General features: G+C 33.2%; 4 protein-coding genes across 5 annotated transcripts in view; all 4 read right to left on the bottom strand.

Annotated features, from left to right (window-relative positions):
- Window positions 1-904: 904 nt before the first annotated feature.
- On the bottom strand, window positions 905-3399 carry LOC123907229 (dihydrolipoyl dehydrogenase, mitochondrial). Its single transcript, XM_045957409.1, has 2 exons — window positions 2992-3399; window positions 905-2426 (listed from the first exon to the last, which is right to left on the bottom strand). Exons 1-2 carry the CDS (start codon window positions 3244-3246, stop codon window positions 1176-1178), a joined length of 1506 nt encoding a protein of 501 aa, XP_045813365.1. The 5' UTR covers window positions 3247-3399; the 3' UTR covers window positions 905-1175.
- Window positions 3400-5131: 1732 nt separating this feature from the next.
- On the bottom strand, window positions 5132-7390 carry LOC123907228 (probable protein phosphatase 2C 13). Its single transcript, XM_045957408.1, has 2 exons — window positions 7008-7390; window positions 5132-6428 (listed from the first exon to the last, which is right to left on the bottom strand). The coding sequence occupies exons 1-2, from the start codon at window positions 7149-7151 to the stop codon at window positions 5430-5432; spliced, it is 1143 nt and encodes a 380-aa protein (XP_045813364.1). The 5' UTR covers window positions 7152-7390; the 3' UTR covers window positions 5132-5429.
- Window positions 7391-11876: 4486 nt separating this feature from the next.
- On the bottom strand, window positions 11877-16663 carry LOC123907226 (hydroxyproline O-galactosyltransferase GALT3). Of its 2 annotated transcripts, none has more exons than XM_045957407.1 (8): window positions 16498-16663; window positions 14733-15558; window positions 14079-14314; window positions 13707-13985; window positions 13206-13334; window positions 12830-13006; window positions 12622-12729; window positions 11877-12208 (listed from the first exon to the last, which is right to left on the bottom strand). In XM_045957407.1, the coding sequence occupies exons 1-8, from the start codon at window positions 16507-16509 to the stop codon at window positions 12002-12004; spliced, it is 1974 nt and encodes a 657-aa protein (XP_045813363.1). In that variant the 5' UTR covers window positions 16510-16663; the 3' UTR covers window positions 11877-12001. The 2 variants fall into 2 exon arrangements, with proteins under 2 accessions (XP_045813363.1, XP_045813362.1); XM_045957406.1 differs by having other exon boundaries at window positions 14733-15560; window positions 16494-16594.
- Window positions 16664-19110: 2447 nt separating this feature from the next.
- Window positions 19111-22717, bottom strand: part of LOC123907225 — a 41585-nt gene continuing 37978 nt past the window's right edge. The window contains exons 59-63 of the mRNA XM_045957405.1: window positions 21838-22059; window positions 21250-21606; window positions 20490-20648; window positions 20119-20406; window positions 19111-19881 (exon numbers count right to left, since the gene is read on the bottom strand). Coding sequence (XP_045813361.1) covers window positions 19723-19881; window positions 20119-20406; window positions 20490-20648; window positions 21250-21606; window positions 21838-22059 — 1185 coding nt within the window. The 3' untranslated portion in view covers window positions 19111-19722. The remainder of the gene's footprint in view (window positions 19882-20118; window positions 20407-20489; window positions 20649-21249; window positions 21607-21837; window positions 22060-22717) is intronic.

Genomic DNA, 22717 nt, shown 5'->3' with positions numbered 1-22717 from the left:
TCTTCGAAGTATCATGTAATGCTCAGAATGTCGTACCTCTACTCAACACACACACACACACACACACAACTTTCGCTTTTCCCATTCAAATCACCACATCAATCAGTTCTCCATGTCACCTTTCGGCGACTACCGCTCGCTCTACGTTGGCTACCACATCATTGGCCACATTACTTTCGTTCAGAACAAAGATCTTTTCTTCAGTGACAATGAACTCATTGGATGTTGTGAATTACTTACATTTCTGTCTAATATAGATTAATTAAGGTGTTTTGATTTACGACAGTCACTTTTCACATCCTGATGTTTATACCCTGCAATTCCTTAAAGCTACACACTATAGAGTTGGAGTTGGAAGGACATACAGTGTGACTTTTTATTTCTCCAAATATAAAGCAAGGGCACTGAAATTCACGTTTAGTGCATGTTAGGACATTATGATCGAGTTGTCAAAATTACAGTAAGTTGTTGTAATTTTATAGAAGTTACACGGTGATACCAAACATGCGCTTGGAATCTTGCTACGACATGTAGATTCTTCAAAGGTTCATTTTGAAGGTGTATTTTTTAATAATTATTCCAGAAATAAGCTTGCGGGAAGTCTAAGCGTAGCTTGTAATAAACTACGCATGTCACATGACTCCTAATCTCATAAGAGTTTTCGAGATTCACAAATCATGGACATCTATCAACTCTATGAATAGGGAGATTGACCTAGTCAGTAAAGACCCCTTGTGTTCATTCCTGCAGGAACAATTATCTCATCAAAGTAGAAATGGTTCTCTCACAGAAATTGATTCTTCAGTGAAATACTAAATGTATTGGTTCGAGACTCGCTGATAACTGATGCTAAGTGAAGAAAAATGAGTCGATGAAAATAAATTATACGGATCACTCAAAGTGGTGGTCAGAAGCATGGGATTGAGTTGATTTCACCCAACAGTCAAAATTACAAGATTGTGCTCCTGATATAAGGAGAGAAAATATTATTCAGCAACGATAAAAAAACAACACAATAATTCCTCTTATTATGCATATGCATAGAGATGTAAATAAAGGGCTAATTTGTATATGAAAACCTGAATCTAAATTTAACACACAAAGTATCTTCTCCAAGTCAAGGTAAAATCCTTGGACAAAAATGAAAACAAGAGAATAAAGAAGCAACCAGCTCCTCAAATGTGAATGGGCTTGTCATAAGTGGCCATTGCGGCTTCTTTAACAGCCTCACTCATTGTTGGATGTGCATGGCACACACGTGCTATGTCTTCACTTGATGCATCATACTGCAATGCTATGGCTGCTTCATGAATGAGTTCTCCTGCATTGGGTGCCATAATATGCACTCCCAATATCTTGTCTGTCTCCTTTTCAGCAATTATCTTGACCAGTCCTTCAGCATTATCGATTGCCTTCGCCCTGCTATTGGCCATGAAAGGGAACTTCCCAACACGGTATTCAACTCCAGTTTCCTTAACCTGCTCCTCTGTCTTCCCTACAGATGCAACCTCGGGATTTGTATAGACAACACCTGGTACTTTGTCATAGTCCACATGACCAACCTTACCAGCCAAGTACTCAACACAAGCAACTCCATCTTCTTCTGCCTTGTGTGCCAACATTGGACCGGGAATTACATCACCAATTGCATAGACACCGGAGACATTTGTGGCAAATCTTTCATTTACCAAAATCCGACCTATCTTGTCGGTTTCAACTCCTATCTTGTCTAAATTAAGTCCAGAAGTGAATGGAGTTCTACCAGCAGATACAAGGACAACATCTGCTTCAATTATGGTCTGTTCACCACCAGCTGATGGTTCAACAGTTAGCTTTACACCATCCCCAGAAGTATCGACTCCAACCACCTTGGTCTTCAGCTTGAATTTCATGCCTTGCTTTTCAAGAGAACGTTGAAACTGCTTCCGGATTTCTGCATCCATGGTAGGAACAATCTCTGATGCAAACTCAACAACAGTTACCTCAGAGCCAATTCGGCCCCATACTGAGCCCATCTCTAGCCCAATGTAACCTGCCCCAATAACCACAAGCTTCTTGGGGATTTCAGTCAATGCGAGAGCCCCTGTGGATGATACAATCTTCTTTTCATCAATAGTGACACCAGGTAGAGATTTGACATCAGAACCAGTGGCAATAATGATATGCTTTCCCTTCACAACAGTGTTTTCACCTTCAATGGTGTCTACAGAGACTTCAGATGGCGAAATAAATTTTCCGTATCCTTTGACATAGGTTACCTTGTTTTTCTTGAATAGGCCTTCAATACCCTTGGTAAGATTAGAAACAGCTTTATTTTTTTGCGCCATCATGGCATCCAAGTCAATCTCCACATTTGAAACTTTGACCCCATGGTTGGCAAATGAATGTTTAGCCTCATGGTACATGTGGGAAGAATGCAACAGCGCCTGAAATATAAAGGCGCCACAAATGAGTACAAGGGATAGAGAATATATATGATACCTACAAGCCTTTTCAAACTATATATACTACTTGGAAGCACAACAACAACAACAACAACAACAACAACAACAACAACAACATTAATGAAACCTTATTCCTCTAGGTGGGGTGACTATACGGATCAAACAAAGCATTGTGTTACGTCAAACACCAACTCTTTGGAAAGGCCGTATCATTTAACATCGAATGTGGCTCCTCAAAAATTAGTTAATCAATGGTTGCCATTTCAACAAACCCATGAATTGTTATGATACTGACTTTACTCTCTAAAATGAGTTGCTTGCTTTATAAGAGCCAGAATCTTAAACATGCGAGCACATCAATTTTAAAACACACACGACACAAAGGAAATCAGTATATGCAATTCACAACAACAAAAACTATATAATTAATTATGCATAATCCACATCTAATTAATAATTAACTCTTTCAAAAACAAAATGACATAGAATCAAAACGAAGTAGTATCGAAAAGTGAATCGAAATCATAAAACAGAACAAACAATGGACCTTTGAAGGGATACATCCAACGTTGAGACAAGTACCACCGAGAGCGCCACGCTTTTCAATACAAGTAGTTTTGAAACCAAGCTGAGCGGCTTTAATGGCGGCGACATAACCGCCGGGACCACCACCGATGATAACGACGTCGTTTTCATCAGATCCGGAAGCGAAACCTCTGGACCTTAGAGAAAAAGTGTATCGGAGAGTTTCCGATGAAAGAAGAGAGGAACCCTTTCTACGAGCCAAGTTCGCCATAGCCATCTTTGATTTTGATTTTGATTCTGATTCGGTCACTTCACAAAACCAAACGCAACAACACTATTTTTCTTTTTCTCTCAGACCTAACACTGAATAAATATTTAAAACCAATGCCCTTTTTCTTTAATATTTATAAATAATTGTAATTAATTTTAATGTCTGATTTTATGTCATTGATTACTTTGATATTTAGTCACAGCCCTTGGATCATGCCTTTGTGGCTCTCCGTTATTGGGGATTGTTATTTTTTTATTTATTTATAATAGAAAAGAAAATTGCTAACTAATGTCTTGTCATAAAACTTGTCTAATAAACTTTTTTAAAATGTAAAATATAAATTAATTTTTCAATTTAAAATTTACTATTTAAAATTTACTACAAGTTTACTCACCAAAAAGTTTATAAAAAGAAATTGATGTCTTTCCGAGATATGAGTCAACTTTTATTTTAATATTTTGATTTTTGTCATCGGTATCCGGCCCACTTGACCATCTAATTTTGTTCAGGGTCAATTTTGACATCAAGTGATATCAGTCCCCTTCCGATCGCAATTGCAGGGGATCGAACTGTGATCATCCCTACCAAATTCAGTGTCAATCATCACTGAACCAACTAACTATTACTGGTCAACTTTTTGTTAATATAACACTTTTATATTTATTTTCTATTCCTCCTCGCCAACAAATTCAGCCTTTGCTTTGAAGCTTGGACTTGGACCGTTCATGTTTTTGTTATGATAATGTTTATTTATCTTATTTTATTCTCTACTTGGTTGTGCTTTTTGGACGAAATAACGTACTGATAATTTGATTGGAGGGACACAAAATATACTTAGTACTTACAACGTATAATTTTTGATTAAAATTAAACAAGATTATTACAAATGAGAATGTTCACCTCTCTTTTGCCAGCTATAGTTCAAACAGTACTAAATTGGGTATGGAGATTCAACAGGGAGAAATTAAATCAATCTCATCAACACTAAGTACTAATCACTCGAGTGTGTATCATTGAAACAAATCATTTGTAATGCATGGTATTAATAAATGAGTATAGTATTATGTTTTGATTTGTCTAAAAATGGTTCATGAGAGACAATTTTAAAACAAAGTAGTAACAATTTGTCTTTTCCAAACAACTAATTAAGATAATTTTTTGGTTATATATGTTTTGTTTTAGACTCTTGGTTTAATTTGAGTTTAGAGGAATAGACTCATAATAGAGCAAAACTCCCCCACACACTTTTTTCCTTCACTCACACACACTACTTGAATTAAGCTCTTAGCCACTTGACCAAAATGCATTAGTATATCAATGTAGATTTTATTATATCTCAAACTGTACACTGCCATCATTTGATACTTGGAGTTGTAGATTGGAAGCAATTTTGAGTCATTCGTTTACAATTTCTAAGATAAAGAAATAACGGCCTTACACATCTTACCAAGGCCTCGATATTTGGTTGGACATTAGCAACTCATTGGCTCCATTCCAAAAGACAAACTAGTGGAAAATCTTTAACTGAATGCAGTGCTTCTCACACTCGATAAGTGATTAGGCTTTTATGATGCCAATTGTTCCATGCCCTACAAAGATAAGAGGGCCAAGCATATCCATGAACCCTTGAAAGAACATGAGAACAATAACAAAGATTCTAAGTTCAAACAAGTAAAAAATCAAGTTTGCACTCAACCATCCAATGCAACATGCCACCAGAAGAATTGCCTAACAAATCTAATGATTAGCTTATACAAACAGCTTATACCTTAACTTATATGACAACAAAATTAGACTTTACTTTATCTTTTGTTATAAAGACAAGTTATATGTACATAAACACACTTATTAAGCTATATAAGCATTGAATGAAGTTGTGTTTATGCAAACAGGACACAGATCATTTATATTTACAGATTCAACAATATGAAATCAAAACCACAATGGTGAGGGATTTAATCTACTCCGCCAAAATTTAGCTACAACTGTCTCTACAAATACCAACATAACCCAAAAACACCCCTCCAATTAAATATATCTAAACCTTCTCTAACCCTCACCAAATTTACTACCCTTCTATCCCTACAAAACTGTTGACTGCTTTTCTATTCTATATCTCTAAAACAGCCTTAAAAACAGATTAATCTTTTAATTATAACATTTATGAATCACAAGAATTGCATTTACAGTCAATTTCCCTCTATCAAGCTCTTCAATCTATTACGAGCCTCTTCAGAAATACTGCAAGCTTTGAATCTTCGCCTTTGAGGTGGACACGATTCAGCAAAGTTTTCAACAGGTGACAAACATATAACTATCACAGTGAGATTATCGGATGTATTCAGGCGCAGTGCTTCCTTGACTAGATCTCTGGCACTTTGATGTGGGTCGTTGTGCCTTCTTAATCCACGGCGAACAAGACTAACTGCAACTTGGCTAGACATTACATCCCAAATCCCATCACACGCAATGATCAAGAACTCATCCTCTTCTGTCAATGTAACCAGTTGAACATCTGGCTCAGCAATAAGAGGAGATGCAGCACCGAGTGGAAATTTTAAGTCCCAATCCCCGAGGGAACGAGTTACCGAGAGATAACCGTTAAGATACCCATCATCAATGTAGCCGCCTATCTCCTCCACTCTCCTTCGTTCAGGTAAATAACTTGGTTTGTGATCTTGAGACATCTCAACAGCTGCACCTCTCCTGCAAAGAACTGCTCGACAGTCACCGGCATTAGCAACAAGCAAATGTCTTCCAAGTACAAGGGCAGTAATTGCTGTAGTCCCACATGAACTACTAACACTTTGTTCATGTGCCAACGCAAGATCTGCCTGTACAAAAGCTCTCCTATGAGAGTCCTCCAGCTTCTCGAAAAAACACCCATCAGTATCATATGATTGTAGCATATCAGCATCTTCAAAAAATAACTTCATAGCATTCCTCTTAACAAAAGAAGCCGCTTCAGACCCACCATGCCCATCAAAAACTGCATAAAACGCACTTGGTATCGCGTACTTGAACACAAATCCAAGGTGACAAGCTAGATCATCTATCTGAATGTGTTCATCATCCATAGATCCCCGTGGACCAATATCGGCATAGCTACCAGAACATACATTTGGGATAAACATCTTCGCCGGGGTCTCCAACATGGAATCTTTAATGATCTCGGAGCAACTCACAGCCTAATAATACACAAAAACATACAGTCAGCATAACACTAAAGCCATCCACTTAGAAAAAGGTTGAAATAACAAATTTTATAGAATTGTAGCAAGCTATTTCAACAGGGATCATTAGTTGAACAGTTGAAGGCAATAAATGAATAAAACATAAGTTAAACAAACAAAATTGAGGTTTCAAATTCCAAATTCTAGCTCCAAATTCAAGTTCAAATTTTAATTCCAAAATTCAGGTTCAACAATCTCAGAAAACATCACATGAGTATATTAGATCTTCCCCACAATATTATCAAACAAACAAAAAACATAGATCCTGATTCAGAAATGAAAATAAACTAGGCCAAATTTACAGCTAAATCCAAACTGATTACACATAATTAATCACCCAATAAAACCCACCAATTTAAGGTTATAAGCTTCAACTAATAACCTAAAAGGGTAACGTAAAAACCAATTCTTTAACAAAATAAAACAAACATGATATGAAATTGAATTGAAATACAAACTAATAGGTGAAAAAATGGAAAAACAGAGGGATTGAATTGAATTGAAAAAGATAATAGAATAAGAAAAAATCCTTACATGGGCAAAGATTGGAAGAGAAGGTTGTGGAGAGGTAGGTGAATTCTCAACCTTAACGTTGTGTTCTTTTGCAATGCAAAGATGATACTTTACATCCAACATAGAAATGGTTTGTTGACATAGAATTTCGGCTTCTGCTACCATATTGAAATTGAAACGCCGTTTTACAATTTGTTTCCGCAAGCTAGGATTTGAAAATTGTGATGAAATTGAATTGTTGAAATTTGAATTTGGGGGAAAATTGAAAATTGAATTGAAGAAGAAAGAGTAAGAAATTAGGGTTTGTGGGTGAAATGTGTTTGTACTTAAAGCAAAGCAAAGAAGGTGCTTGTGTTGGACACACACACACGGTGGGTTTGTTTGTGTACAAAAGTTAGTTACGTGTTGATTGAAAAGGCAATAATACCCTTTAAATGTGTAAGTGGTGTTTGTGAAACGAGAGGACGAGAATGGGGAATCGACACGCTTCTTTCTGTGGGCCAGCCAAGTAGTTCGTGAATCTTCTATTCAACTTTTGTTTCGAACTTGTTTGTTTTCACTATCATCAAACTTAATTAAAATTAATTAATTACTAGTGGTTAATTAAAATCGCCAACAGATTTACTAATAGTAGTGCATTTTTTTATTTCATTTTTGTGTTTGTCTTTGCGGCTAAGTTAACTACACCATGTGAAAAACTCTTTCATTGGTTTAATAGTGATCACTCTAGATTTGATAGGAAGAACCATGGTTCAATCTCCCGAATTATAATTGGGAGGGAATTGAAATCACTTGAAGTTAAAACTGTTCGAATTAAATTATGCGGTCCAATAAATCGTATATTGGTGGTGAAAACAAAAAAAAAATTGTTGAAAAAGATCATCCAAGAGTATTTCAATTGCTAGTTATTAAGGGACCGTTTGGATTAGCTTATTTTTGAGCTTGTGCTAACAGCTTATGCAATTTTAATGTATTTTATAAGTTTGTCAAGGTAGTTTATGATAAAATAGCTTATAAAAATACAATTTTCACTAGTGTTAACTTATAAAATAACATAAAACTTAATTTATATTGCATAAGTTGTTTGCATAATCTCAAAAATAAGCTAATCCAAACTGACTCAAGAGTATTATTGTGGAGGTTATAGTTTGAATTTTAGATTCCTCACAATTCACATCTTTACATTTATATTTATATTGTGTAAGTTTAGTTATTAAACTAGACAAAAAAAAAGACCATTGAAAAAGTAACAATATGATCAAGTTTAGCAAAACACACTAGATTTTTACAAAATATTGAACTATATATATTTGAAAATCAAGTAAAAGAAACATTGGCATTTATGAGATTTTCTTGAATTTTATTTTTGGCAAATGTTAACAAGTGCTTTCAAGATATTTTTTAAGAAAATGTATAAAGTCAACGCATTGGAAGTTGTACTGTTTAATTTTTTGAATAAAAAATTTCTTTAAATTGAGTGCTTAAAGAGTGTCCCGGAGGCACTCGTTAGTAAGACCGTAGAAATAAAAACAAAATTTTGAATAGAAAAGTTTTTTTAAAAAAAATTCCAAGAAATTAAATGCAATATATTTTCAATATTATATTACTATTTTTGCTTCTTTAACCATTGTTCCGTTCCAGGACACTCTTTAACATTCTCCTTTTTACTATCCATAAATTTTCAAATGAATCTTATATTTAAGGACGATGTAGTACCAATTTTTTTGTAAGCAATAATTATAAATTGAATTTCTAAAAAATTCAAGATTGTTACTGGTTTCATTGATAATTAAATAAGTAAGCAAATAATAGTACTCCTGCATGGAGAAAAAGAACACAAGAGCATCGTTTATGTTACTACCATAAAGTGTTGAATGTTTTTGAGATGTGCTATGTAAACACAAAATAGTTGGACAAAAATACGACATCGTACTTTCTCCACTTACATCACGAATATCGAGGTATGCAATAAGTATTAAAAAAAATAAAAAATGTAGTTTTGTTGTATTTTTGTTAAAATATTGTGTCTAAATAACATTTTCCAATATTTTTTTATCCAGACCACACAAACCAATATGATTGTTCCACGTCAAGCAAAGGTGTGGCAAACTTTATGTACAGTCGCAATGTATTTTTTTTATTATGTTCTCTCGTATTGTTGATTATGATTTATTTGTCTTTTTGGGGTAAATACTGTTGATTATGATTTCTAATGATATGGAATAACTTTGTCCTTGTTAATGTCTTGTGGGTTGTAGCTTGGTTACGTGTTAAACTTGTAGTAGCATTTTTGGGTAGTATTTGATCACATCCTTATCGTCTTTCCTTATCTAAAATGTGATTTTGACTATGATCTTTAATTTTAAAAATTAGCTGTAGTATAATTTATTCAATAAAATGTCCAACACCTTGAACAAAGAAATTTGTATTTACTTTTTTCTAAAATGAACACAGAAAATATTTGTAGCATATTATAGCACACGGATGTATATTGAACCATGGAAATTTCAATAGTACAAAATTAATTTTTTTTCTCGTCTTTATAATAAATAAATAAGGGTAAAGAAAATTAATATTGAATATATATCTTTTAACACAATTTTTCTATTTTCGACTTCCTTATCCAGTACTTTGAATCACTGATTAGCATTTTTCAAATAAATAATTAGCACTTAAAAAAAATAATGATATTGTTCCTATTTTTCCACAATATTTTCTAATTAAAAACAAAAATAACCAAACGATATTTTTTTACTTTTTTTATACTATAATATAGGTACGAAGTTTCTACTATAATGATGATTAATTTTGAAAATTTACGGGACATAAAAGTGAATTCTCTTTCAATCAAATTTTCTCAAACATTGGAAGGAATTAAGAATCTGACTCCTAATTAGTTGAGTTTAAAGACTACGCATCGTCAGTGTAAATTAATTTTACACTGACCACCAATAAGAATGATGCATTCTTCCACATCATATTAAGAAAGTGGAAATTAGTAGGGTGGTGTGGCGAAAAACATGATTGATATTGACTGACATATTCTTTTTTCTCTAATTACTTACTTAAGAGGCCAAATATCCTTACCATAATTTATTGTTGATATGTTTTTCTCACTTTATTTCTTTTCTTTTGTTACTATTGAAAAAAGGAGCAATGTGGTCCACAAGTTATAGTTTAATTGACAAAATAATATCAAAATTATTAAGCTGAACGTCATGATAGAGTTCGAACTTCAATTCTCACTTATGTTGTGAATTTATGATAACTTCATTATCTCGTCGCTGTAAAAAAAAAAAGAATGCAATATGAAACATCCACATAAGTTTAACCATAACTTGGATTTGAATCTTATATTATTAGGAACCTTTCCTTTAGTGGCACGCTTAGTCATGATCTGTTTGCGTACAAGGCATTTGTTAATTGGACCTTTCAATTGGTTTTGTACCTTATTAATTAAATTAATTCTGGCCACTAATTGTAAATTACTACTGTATATTAAGAGTAGGTGATTACACTACGAATTCCATTCAAATTCTTAAATCCAAAACTGAACCCCTATCTATCTTGTCCTAATGTTTTACTATAGTATTAGTGTTTTTTAATCATTAATATATTGTTTAATCAGATATAGACCACATGATTTGGCCACAACACGAGTCACCTTTTAAACTACTAAACATGTGGATCTGCTTGTTTTCATATCTTCCACCGCATACCCTTCTATTATGTGGAGAGACATACATCTTATATATATATATATATATATATATATATATATATATATATATATATATATATATATATATATATATATATTCTGCAACAGTGCAACAGTTAATGTCAACTAACCAAGGGTTCTTAAGTCTCTGCTTGGAAAAATTGGTGTTGCATGAAGTGTATGTATATGGTAAACTCCTGGTTGAACTAGCTGCTAAATATGACATAAAAAGAAAAAGATATAAATATTAGTTCTATTGAATACTTGTAAAACAGACTTTATTTTTTGATAAAAAAATCATCATAATAATCCAATAAAAAGAAAATCACAAGATCCTAGGGTTTGCAACCATCGGCTCAACTTTAACGATAACATTTTTTTTCCTTCTTCTTTCTAATCTATAGTAATTAGGATGCCTCCAGCTATCTTCAAGGCTCAGGTAATTTGAACCTATTATGAGACTAATTCGAAACATTCATCTTTCTTTTCCTGGGTTTAGCTGTCTCCTTAAATGAACGACTCCATGAATAAAATATGATGTTTTTTTTTAGAAGAGTCATGCTATCAACTCTCCCAACACCATATTAGTAAATTGTAATACTCTATTAATGCATACTATATTAAAAAAAATTGCTATATTTCTTTTTTTTTTTTTTTTTTTGGTCAGGTAGCCTAGTGGCTTGAAATTCCATCTTTAAAGATGGATAAGTGGAGTGTCCAGGGTTCGAACCCTGGCTCCTGCATATAAAATGCTGATGTCCCAACCAATTGAGCTAAGCTCATGGGGACAAATTGCTATATTTCTAACTTTTACATTAAATAAGTCAACAAAAGTTAATGTATCTGGTCTAAATTTTACACCAAATATATGAATTTTTATTGACTAGATTTTACTTATATTTTGCGACCGAGGAAGTAACTTAGTATTATAGTAATTTTTTATTTTTTTTTGTTCCACCGTATTATAGTAAACTTACAAGCAAGCAAAACAGTTTTTTGTATTATTTATACTAAATTTCCATACAAAAAATAAAATGTCTCAAGTACTGATGGAAGCATAAATGTTCATGAAGGATGAAACATCAAATATGCTGTGTCATGGGAAGTCAAACTGGAATTCAGAATAGTTTTGAGTGTGAAACTAATTCTTTTTACTGAAATGGTTAGAATTAATTAATAAATAAATCAATGAACAGTAGGATACAAAGATCTGATTAGTGATGACAAACATATATAACTTAAACATTTCAGAATCAATAGAGTTATTAATTATAAGATAAAAAAACTTTGATATCTATTCACAGCATTCTGGCTTGTGTTCTTTCTGCAGTTTCTCCCACAGGCATAGCACCATCCGCGGGCTTTGATAATGTGCAAGTACATAATTTGAGTCACATCCAGCATTGAAAAACCTCTCATCATTCTCATAGTGCACTTCTTTACCACTATTCTTAAACTGTTCAATCCATATGCCCATGGCAACATCTTCTAATTTAAAGAACTATGGAGAAAAAAAATTGAGCAGTTAAAGGAAGGTACAAAGAAATATATAGCAAGATGAATAGATGAGAATAACACAATGATGGCTATTTAGCTTTTTACAAATATACATTTAAGATAATACTTTGTTTAAGTCCATTTAAGATCTAACTCATTTTACATAAGTGGTTACTAGCAAAAGGATGTTGCGACGGTTCACACTTTTAATACAATAAAACCCTTAAGACATATTCTTGAAATCAGTGTTATCAATAGCGGATTGTGGAAAATAGTGGAAGCCAAAAATCTACTATGTGAAATAGCAAATAGCGTTGCATACAAATAGCAGAAGCCACATAGCAGTTGACAACACTGCTTGAAATATCCAAAAAGATTATTACAAAAGCTTCGTGATGGAAAAGGAGGAATTCTTACCTGGAGTGTTCTTTCCTGGTGACCAGAGACAACAAATTTTGCTATGTCGCGAGAGATGACATAGCCAGGGCCATGTGCCCATGGTGGGTATGTATCATGTGGCCATTCCTAAAATAACAATATGATAATGATTAATAGAAAAGTAGAAAAATTTAGGGGATGCTACTAATTTAACTTATCAATAGCATTATATAGGGGTTAATAATACCGCATCACTGATGTACCACTTGCTGTCCTTATCCCTATCGGGAGATGATTTAGAAGATATTAGACCGTACAAGAGGCCTTCAGACGGCTTCCCTTTCAGGGTGGAAAGAACTTCATCAATCCTTACAAAAGCATCATCATCTGTTTTCATTATGTATTTAGAAGGGATGATTTTTGTCTGCAATTTTTTAGTTTAAGAAAGACTTGTTAAATAAATCTTAAAAAGTAATGGCGCAAAGAGAGCGCGAGAAAAAGATAGAACCCAGCATTCCGCCAAATTTTCAATAGAATAAATAAAACAAAATTGTTGTACCATAAGCACTTATAAGATAATGCAATGGTGGCTTTTTAGCTGGAAATAATCGTAATCAACGTACCCCCATAATGCAGATTGCAATTGTCTTCAAAGAAATCAAACTATAATAATCAACAAAAGGCATTAACTGGATATCTCCATATGCTTGAGCTTCTCTCCATAACTCCAAATTAACTCTATTGTTCTTATGCTGCAATCAGATGCAATAAAATGTCACAGGACAATTTTTAACAAGAGAAGAAAATAAAATAAAAGGAAGAAAACTATGTTATAATGCTGAATCAAATCATTCATGGTTAAGACTTAAGACTGTTAGACTGAAATTCACAAATCATTATCAAAAGAATCACGTGAATTGGTAAGTATAGAAATTACACCTCACCCTTTTCATTCATAAATCAGACATCTTAATCTATTTTCTTTTAACCAAAGACAAGCAAAGATAACTAAGAAAGCATGATTAGAGGTTTCAAATTTATAATTGCCAAAATTGTGTATAACTGGAATAACAATTATTCTAATTTACAGATTCACTTTAACAAGTCTGAAATGTATCACTTACAAGCCCGATAAAAAATCTGACAGCAACTTCACCAGAACGTACAGCCTCATACTGCATCCAAGACCTCCTCAGCGCCATTCGGCGCTCAAAGTTATTACCGGTAGAGAATACTCCGATCAACAAAACAAGCCTTTTCCTAGGGATAGAAGGAGCTTTCAGGTTCTCAACATCTACAACTATATCATTATCTTCGGTGACGGGTAAACCTTTAGCAAGAATGGATAATAGACTTAAACTGCCTGCTACTTTAATTTTGCTGACTAACCATGGTTCAAGCTTCTGCATCATACAAAAAATGTACAAAGTTGGAACAACCATTCCAAATTATTCTTGTTTTGTTTTTAGCAGTATTTCTCTTTTCCTATACCATACCTCCCTATATGCAAAAGATGTTTCATGCCTTCCATTCACAGTCATATGAAATCCCTCTGAACCAACCCACAATGTGGCAGTGAAAGGATTACCCTCAGAAAAAGGGAAATTAGCAGTTCTATGTGCACTTTCTGAGGAAATATTAGAAGGTATATCACTAGTAGGTTGACCGACATTTTCATTCTCGTCGTTGTTATTTCTGACAGCTTGTACATTGCAGAGAACAAGCTCATCAACTACATCATAGATTTAGACAATTTAGAATTCACTAAAAGCCTCCCTCATAAAAAACTGCACTCAAGAATAAAAAAGAAACACGATAACACAAATGAAATAAATTATTGTGATTAATTATTATATGACAGGAATCCTGCAAACTTGGCAGCTTAAGCATAACCTGAGGTGCAGCTACTGTAGTTACTAGTTACAGCTTATTATGGAATGAAATGGTATTTAAACAAGACATTATCCAAGTTCGGTTATAATTATAAATTACTAATTTTATATCTTCTACATAAAAATAACATATTTCTAGTTGGATTTTGTCCATTAGATTTGCATGCAGACAAATTGAACACTTAAAGTTCTATCATGATCATCACATATAATGAATTGATGAAAGACGTGGATATATGATAGTCATGCTAAATTTACCTTTGCGGATGTTAGCAGAACTACGAGCAGGACACCTTTCCTCTTTCCCCCACCCAAAATCATTAGTCCATGTATTTTGAACAATATACGGTTCCTCTGTCATGTTTTCTCCAGGAAGACTCACATTATAATGCAAGATAATTGGAGGATTTGGTTCCTCTTCTAGCTCCTGTCCAGCTAGGCCAATCTGAAAGCTACTGTTTTGTCCATTAGGGATGCCAATCAGTGTAATAGAAGAATCTACAACCAAACCACAAGGGAGATCCAGAGTGATTCCACTATCTGCTATCGTCTTGCTAAGTATCATCACAGAGAAAGGACAGCTTAGATTTTCTGGGCTGTCTATCTTACTAATCTTAGATGCTTTCTCACTTTCAACAGTGGACTTCAACTCTTTCCATGCTGCAGAAGCCTCTTTAACTCCTTGAGCTATTTCAGGCAAAGCATCTGACCTCGAAAGCAGCAAACGTAAATGTGCCCAAACAAGTACAACATTCATCACTCCTTCGGATACATTTTTTGTGTCATACAGATCATCAAGCCCTGCGACATGTACCAAATGTGGCCTTTTTGTTGGTTTTGGTACAATTTTCTGTTCTTCATCGGAAGAGGTTACTACTGCAACATCGTTGCTTCCTTTAATAGAATCATTTGGTGGTGAATGGCTATTGAAAAAATCGTATGCAGTTTGTTTTGTCAAATGCTTTTGTGGCTGAAATCCTTTAAGATTATACAGTAGAAACAACATCATACCTAAAGCTATGATCAACAAGCCTCCATACCACTTCTTCATTTTCATTAAACCTTGAGCTAAATATAGAGGTTTCTGTAGACAAAGAAAATGCATAAATTTCATTATAAAATGAAAAGAAAAAAAAAGAGGTTTCTGCAGACAAGTGTAGTTACATTTAATCACTTCTATTTTCTTGAACTATTACTAGTGTGTGTGTGTGTGCCGGCGTGTGAATGTCATGTCCAATCTATGCATAATGTGTTTGTGTCAGTGCTTCATAGAGGCTCAAACACCACCTGTTGGGTAAAGAAAGAATGAAAGCTAATTAACGAGGCTTAATTTGATACGAGATCTAATGTGTTGAGCTTGGTGAACTATCATTAGCCCTAATTTTATACTTTTTTGCAAGTTGCAACATAAAATGGAGGAAGTAGCCATATATAGGGTTTTCTTCAAACCTCTCATTTGGGACTACTATAGCACAATAAGGCATTGTACAATGAACACACGAGTAACCTAGGCCGTTTTTGGATGAAAAGTTTGATTAAGCACTTATACAATAAGCGCTTATGTATAAGCTATTTCTATAACAAAAGATAAAATAAAGTCAAATTGTTTTCATATAGTAAGCTCTAAGTTGTTTTCATAAACTATCCTAGAGAGCTAGTGGAAATAAGCTTAAAATAGCTTATGAACATGTCATAAGTTGTTTCCATAAGTTCTCTAAATAGTCTTGCAAGTACTTATGATAGTAGATAAACTCAAATCCAAGTTGATAGCTTAATTTAGTGGTGAGTGTTTTGGAATAGAGTAAGTAAACCTAATTCAAATGTTTTTCAACGACTAGTAGTAGTATTTGAGCAATGAAAAACGCGAGATCCGAATATATGAATTTGAAACAGAAAAAAAAAAAAAAAAAAAACATGGTTTTTTGAAAGCATTTGAGAAAATGGGAATAACCCAAATCCAGAAACTATGGTATTTGAAAGTGGCGAAGACGACAGAAAATATATATAGCTAAAACAAACTCACCATCATCATCATTGAATTCTGTAATGTGAAACACAAATACTACTGCTCACCATTTTCATCATTTAACATTTCGATTTTTATTTTATTTTTAAATAACACAGCACAGTCACAGACAATAGTACATATAGTACGAAGTATTATTTAGTCAAACAATAAAAATAAAAATACTATTATTATTTAAAAACAAGGGTGCTAAATCAACCAGAAAAAAAAACAAGGGTGCTAAAAAATATGAGAAATATGATTTTGACTAATTTTTGAGATAAAAATACAATATCAAGGGGTAATTTTGTCATTTCCCTAATAAAAAAAAGAAATAGATAAAATAAAATATAATAGATTGACATAAAATGACAAGATTGTCCATTGATGTTGTATTTTTGTCTAAAAAATTATGTCAAAATAACATTTCTCAAAAAATATGGATAGAGACCGAATAAATAAGACAATTTTATTTTTTTTGTGTTTAATTTTAAAATTATTCATAAGACTTTTTTTTTAGACCAAAAAAGTGGAAGCTAAGAGCTAACTACCCCAAAATATATTAAAAAAGGATTAAAGAACAAACACAAATGAAGGGGACCAAACTAAAACTCCATTAAGAAGAACAAATTCTAAAACTAGGCATGCCTAGCTTGTTCCTCTTCAAACAATCAGGAATAAATAAAGGAGAATCTAACCAACAAGTGATAGAACCTAAAGAGAATCCATGGTTAGCAAGGAGGTCAACCACCTAATTATCTTCTCTGCAAATATGAGTCACAACGAAGTTCAAACTTCTGGTCATTAGACTCATTACCAAAACATTCTTCCATCTATTTCGTAAGACTTAATAACAATAAATTGTACAAAACTTTTAAAAAAAATTCATCACTAAATTACAAACAACTTTTTAATTCAAATATAAATTATCTAAAACATATCAAAATATGCGTTAAAAAAAATCAAAATAACTTTTTAATACTTTAAAAATTTGATGTGATTTGATGTGTCGTTCTTTCATGTGTAACTTAAAGTATTAATAACATTTATTCTTTTTCCTTTAAAAAACATTTATTTTGTGTTTTTTTTAAAAGTAATTTTTTTTGTTATTGTTACAAAAATTATTTTTCATTTTACATTTACTCTAAATCATAATAATTTATCTATCGGTTTAGATTTTTGGATCATTGTGTGAGCTGATTTTTGGATTGGTACAGTGGATGAACGACATGCATAATTATTGGATTTAGATTGTACGTAGTTACGGTTAAGAATAATATACCTAAATATCTTTTGAAGATTTTAAATTTGAGGATAGTTTAAATTTATATTTAAAATAAGAAAATATTAGGTTTTATAATTTGTTTAAAATTTTAGGATTAATTTATAATTTTAAAAGATATGATGTAAAAATCTATTTTTTTTTGCAAAGTTATCTCAATAAAATGCAAAGTTAATATATGAGGGGCAACTGAGAATCATATATTTTTGCTGCTAATGCTACGATGGACCACCTTCACAAGTGATCTACCGAATATGAATTTTACGAAATTCACTGTTGGATTGAAAGTTTATATTGATCATCCATAAATTTTTAAATTTTTTTTGAAAATCATTTGATATGTTATTGAGACCCATCAAGATTTACGTCATTTAATAAACTGTTAATCTAGTCGTGTCTCAATAACATATCAAATGATTTTCAATTTTTCTAAATTTTTCTATGGATGATCTATATGATATAAATTTTCAATCCAACGGTGAATTTTGTAAAATTCGTATTCGTTATAATGTTATTCATGACCGGTCCACCATGGACCACTTGATGAAGTTGTCCATATTAAAATTTACCATATTTTTGCTTATAAATTGGAACCAGGGGCAACTGGTTTATATATGCTTTATTTTTTTATTATAGGCAAAATTATATTGTTTTACGCATATTAAGAAATTTGTGTCTTCGTGAGCTTAACTCAATTGGTAGAGACATCACACAATATGTGCAGGAGCCCACTTATTCACCTTTAAGGTAAATTTTCTAGCTACTAAACTACTTGACAAAAAAAATTATTATTTTTACTAAAGTACCCCTTATAATACATTAAATTTGCAATGAAATTTATAGTCATGTCAAAAAGTGGAACAATCAATTAGGGATACTTTTGAAATGGCAACATTTAAGAGCATCCACAATGGATAAATCCAATTTTGAGTACTTAAGTGGATCCCGCGTATACACATCACTCATTTGTAATTTTTTAATAATAATACCTAATAAGCACTCAATCTCTCCAACCCAGCATCTCTTAAAAAATTCTAAATGGATCTCACAAATAACTCCACATCTCATCAATAACTCTATATCTTTATAAATGAATCCCACAAATTCTATCATATACAATGTGAGAGAGATTGCTTATTTGAGAAGTGATACTTATTTGGTACTAAAATGTGTTGTGCTCCAATGATAGTACCTAATAAGTACCATGAGTACCTAATAAGTACTACACCATTGAAGATGGTCTAACAAAGTTACTTTTGATAAGTTTTGCTTATATTCAAGCCCAATATCACAAACTTTTCTATTCTAGCTCAGTCAATTTGAGAAGAGATAACTCTATTGACGATATATCACAAACTTTCGAAAATTACTTCCTCAAATGGAGGAAGACAATTATGATTGTATTCCGAGGTCATGCAGAGCAGACGTACGTACATATTTGGAAGGGGCATGGATGGAGGTGGACAAGTAAAAGTTCTAACTCCTATTAATATGTGCTGTGATTTTATATATGTACAACGAAATTGTTTTCCTTCAATATTATACGAGAACTATTGGAGAATATACTATAAGAACTAATGCCTACTACCTAATAAATTCATTGACTAAGAATCAATGCCCCCTCCTCCCTAACCATTTATTATCGGTTAGGTATATCGTTCCCGGAACCAACATTACTATCTCGATAGTGATAGTGAGGAAAATACAAAAAAATGATACTTTTCAAACCCGAAGAGCAAATGGGCTCTTCTGTGCCTCCAATTGTTGAACGGTTTTCAGCCAGAGAATAAAATCAAACATAGAGCTCTTCTACGCCACATTTGTTGAACGGATATCAGTCAGAATAAGATCAAACAGACAAATTGATGGTCTTTCGACAGGGCAGAATTTCGCTGGGAAATTTGAGATAGAGCCTTGATCATGTTGAATGTAGCGAAGCAATATGTGATGAAAACTCAATCCTAGTGATTAGAACTGCTTCCAAAACTTGAAGAGAGAGGCGCTGATCCAGGCATCTGTCCCGGGGACCAGGGGCATACCCCTTCTTTCGGTGTTACATCTACACTAGGACCATCTACAAGTGGTGAATATGGCTTGGTTACTTTATTTTTCAGCAATCCCTGAAAATATCAATGGAAAATAATTCATCACTCAGAAGTCAGAACTGAATAATATTGTGAAAAATTTGGGAACACATATATGTTCACTAAGCATGCTTATGCATCCGAGTCAGGAAAAAGTTTTCAAACTCAGTTTAGACATGGTCCAGTTAACTCATCGTGGGAAGGATGTCACAAGTAATAAGTAGAGAATGTACAAATGAATGTTTAATGAAGTACAAGGGAATAGAAACATACTTTTGATGCACCTGGGCCATAAATGCTAAATGCATGGTCAATTGAAGAGTAGACTTGAATAGCTTGACGCGATTCAGGGATACATTTTACAATGCGGAGATTTTCTTTCACATCCAATGATTTAGACTGCAAATATAAAACGAGCCGTGAAGGAGGAGATTTTGGGTTGTCTTTTTTTCCATGTGTCAGTTCCATTGCACCAAAGTCATCCCACAGTATATCCCACACTATCGAACAAGGATCCTTTGCAGGGCTAAACTTCCTCTGACCAATAATATTGGATGGTTGCTGACAACGAAAAAAAATTGCTGATAAGTAACAGTGGATTGAAGAAAATGGGATATTTATTGTTCAAAATCATGAATACATACTTGCAGCAGTATTACTCTTCTATGGGTGACCATGAGAATTTTCCCTTTTCGAACCATGAAGTGATCTTCATAAGCATCTGATAAAGCAAACTTTCCCCGAACTTTGAACAGATCAACCTGGCCAAAAAATGAACCTGATTCTGCCAACTGCAGTATGACCTTCACGACAAAATATGGCAATTGTTTAAAATTGAGCCCCCAAAAGTAAGTTGAAATTCAGACAAATCAAAAGATAAAAAGGCGGCAATAAGGCTCTTTGATATCTGTTCATGAAATATAACAAGTAAATTAGATAGCAATATTTTTTTTCCAGAAGTCACAACAATGGTCATATTCCCCCAGCTTAACATTTGAAGTTTAATTAAAAAAAAAAAAATTTGAAGTTGCGGTCCTGTGACTAGAAGGTCACAGGTTCAAATTGTGAAATTGATCTCTTGTAAATACATCGTATGGCTACCTACAAATTACAATGGACACACAATGGGCCCTGGAGGATCCAGGCCCTGCTATGGTGAGAACTATCTAGCAATGATAATCCACAAAAGTTGCATATTTTAGAAATGAATTGTACAATTGAAACATTTGTATCTTGAAATAAAAAGGTAATATCTTTTGTTTAATCTTAAAAATTGGGTGGATCAATAACCCTGATTAGGATTTGAATGAGAATTAATTTCCTTTGTTTTGATAGTTAAAAGTCAAATGTTGAAATAACAGAATGAACTTTAGGTCTGATTATAGTTAGTTGATCACATGGTACCTGTCCTTGAGCTTTGTACTCATCATATAGTTGAAGCAAATTATCACCACTTATAACACGAGGCAACCTCCTCCGAAGAAGTTGTTCATCAGATGTTATAGCAGAGGCTATTTTCATTCTCATAGCATTGGCACCTTCTGTCGTTTTTGACAGAAGATCCAGAACACCACTCACTGGTTGCGCAGCTGCACCAATGATACCCTTCCCAACACCCTGAACAAAACCTTCGACACCAGAAGTTTTTGCTCCTTCAAGAGGCTTTGTTAAAATGCCAGTTACCCCTCTGAATAAACCTTTAGCTAATGCTCCACCTCCCTCTCTAATAACGTCACCAAAATCCTCCACACCTTTGTTTTCCTGTCACACAAAGTTATATTAAACATGTATATCAGCATGACAGCATCCTATCAAATCACTAAACATGACCTGAGATTTTTTAAAACGCAAAATGAAATTAAGAAAAAAATTATGTGGGGAAAGTACTAAGGAAAGTACTACTTAAAAGCTTTCAATTTTAGGTCTGGTGGTAATATCAATGTGGCTATCAAAATTTAAAGCACGGGAAAATAAGAACAGACTAGACAAAACCTGTCTCTGTCGACTTTGAATGAACTTCTTATCCATAGACAATGCAGCTACACCTTTGCTCATATGTCCAAGTGCACTACTTGCATTGCCCAATATATCAACACCTGAGAGTAGCTGAAGCGGTTGGCCTAGAAGATCTTTCCGGATATTTGAAATAGCCATGCTAATCATAGAAGTTTGCCTCATATTTATGTTCTCGTTGAACCTCTGGTTTATCCTGACCTGGATCAGAAGTATGCATTTATCATTAGCACCATGAAATTCTCCAATCCTAAAACCGAGTAAACTTAAGGCATAACATCTCAAAACTTATCATGCAAAGATTTTCAGCATTAGATATATTTGCAGAAAAGAAAGATTTCACAAATTGAGATTATTGCATAAATAGTCTAACATTGTAAAGCCAAGCCTTTAATAGAGTCCTATGATAGCTCCTGTAAGTGAGACACTTAGTCACATGTCTATTGAACAAAACCAGTTATAGCTTTGTAAGAGTGAGAAACCAAATCTATTGTAATGGTCTACTGGATTTCAGACATCCCTAACTGTTGGGCAATACGGATCTAACAGATTTGCCAGAACTACAAATAACTAGGGGCCTGTTTGATTGGGTTTTTTCAGTTTTTAAATACTATTTTAAAAATCAATTTTAAAAAACTGAATTTGAGAAGAAAATAAAATAAAAACTTGTTTGGTGATCCTATTTTTAAAACTGTTTTCAAGATGCTAAAATAAATATTGTTTGAAATGAAATTTTGTTTTTAAGTTATGGGTCTTGCTCGGGGGCACTCTTTAAGCACCTTAAATAGTAAGTTTTTATGAAATTGTGTGAAGTCAATGCACTGAAAATTGAAATGTTTAACTTTTTGAATAAATAATT

The sequence above is a fragment of the Trifolium pratense genome, linkage group LG2 (assembly GCF_020283565.1).
Source record: "Trifolium pratense cultivar HEN17-A07 linkage group LG2, ARS_RC_1.1, whole genome shotgun sequence".
Classification (NCBI taxonomy): Eukaryota; Viridiplantae; Streptophyta; class Magnoliopsida; order Fabales; family Fabaceae; genus Trifolium; species Trifolium pratense.
The sequence above is the reverse complement of the archived record's forward strand: the minus strand, read 5'-3'. Positions and strand labels throughout refer to the sequence as shown.

Excerpts from the sequence above, each read along its gene's own strand:
- LOC123907229 (XM_045957409.1), bottom strand. The coding sequence starts at position 3,246 with ATGGCTATGGCGAACTTGGCTCGTAGAAAGGGTTCCTCTCTTCTTTCA. Across the intron at positions 2,427-2,991 it reads TTGGATGTATCCCTTCAAAG|GCGCTGTTGCATTCTTCCCA; the intron begins GTCCATTGTTTG and ends TTTATATTTCAG.
- LOC123907228 (XM_045957408.1), bottom strand. The coding sequence starts at position 7,151 with ATGGTAGCAGAAGCCGAAATTCTATGTCAACAAACCATTTCTATGTTG. Across the intron at positions 6,429-7,007 it reads CTCTTCCAATCTTTGCCCAT|GCTGTGAGTTGCTCCGAGAT; the intron begins GTAAGGATTTTT and ends GTGTATTATTAG.
- LOC123907226 (XM_045957406.1), bottom strand. Across the intron at positions 14,315-14,732 it reads TTCTGCTAACATCCGCAAAG|TTGATGAGCTTGTTCTCTGC; the intron begins GTAAATTTAGCA and ends TCTATGATGTAG. Across the intron at positions 12,209-12,621 it reads ACCAGGAAAGAACACTCCAG|TTCTTTAAATTAGAAGATGT; the intron begins GTAAGAATTCCT and ends TTTTCTCCATAG.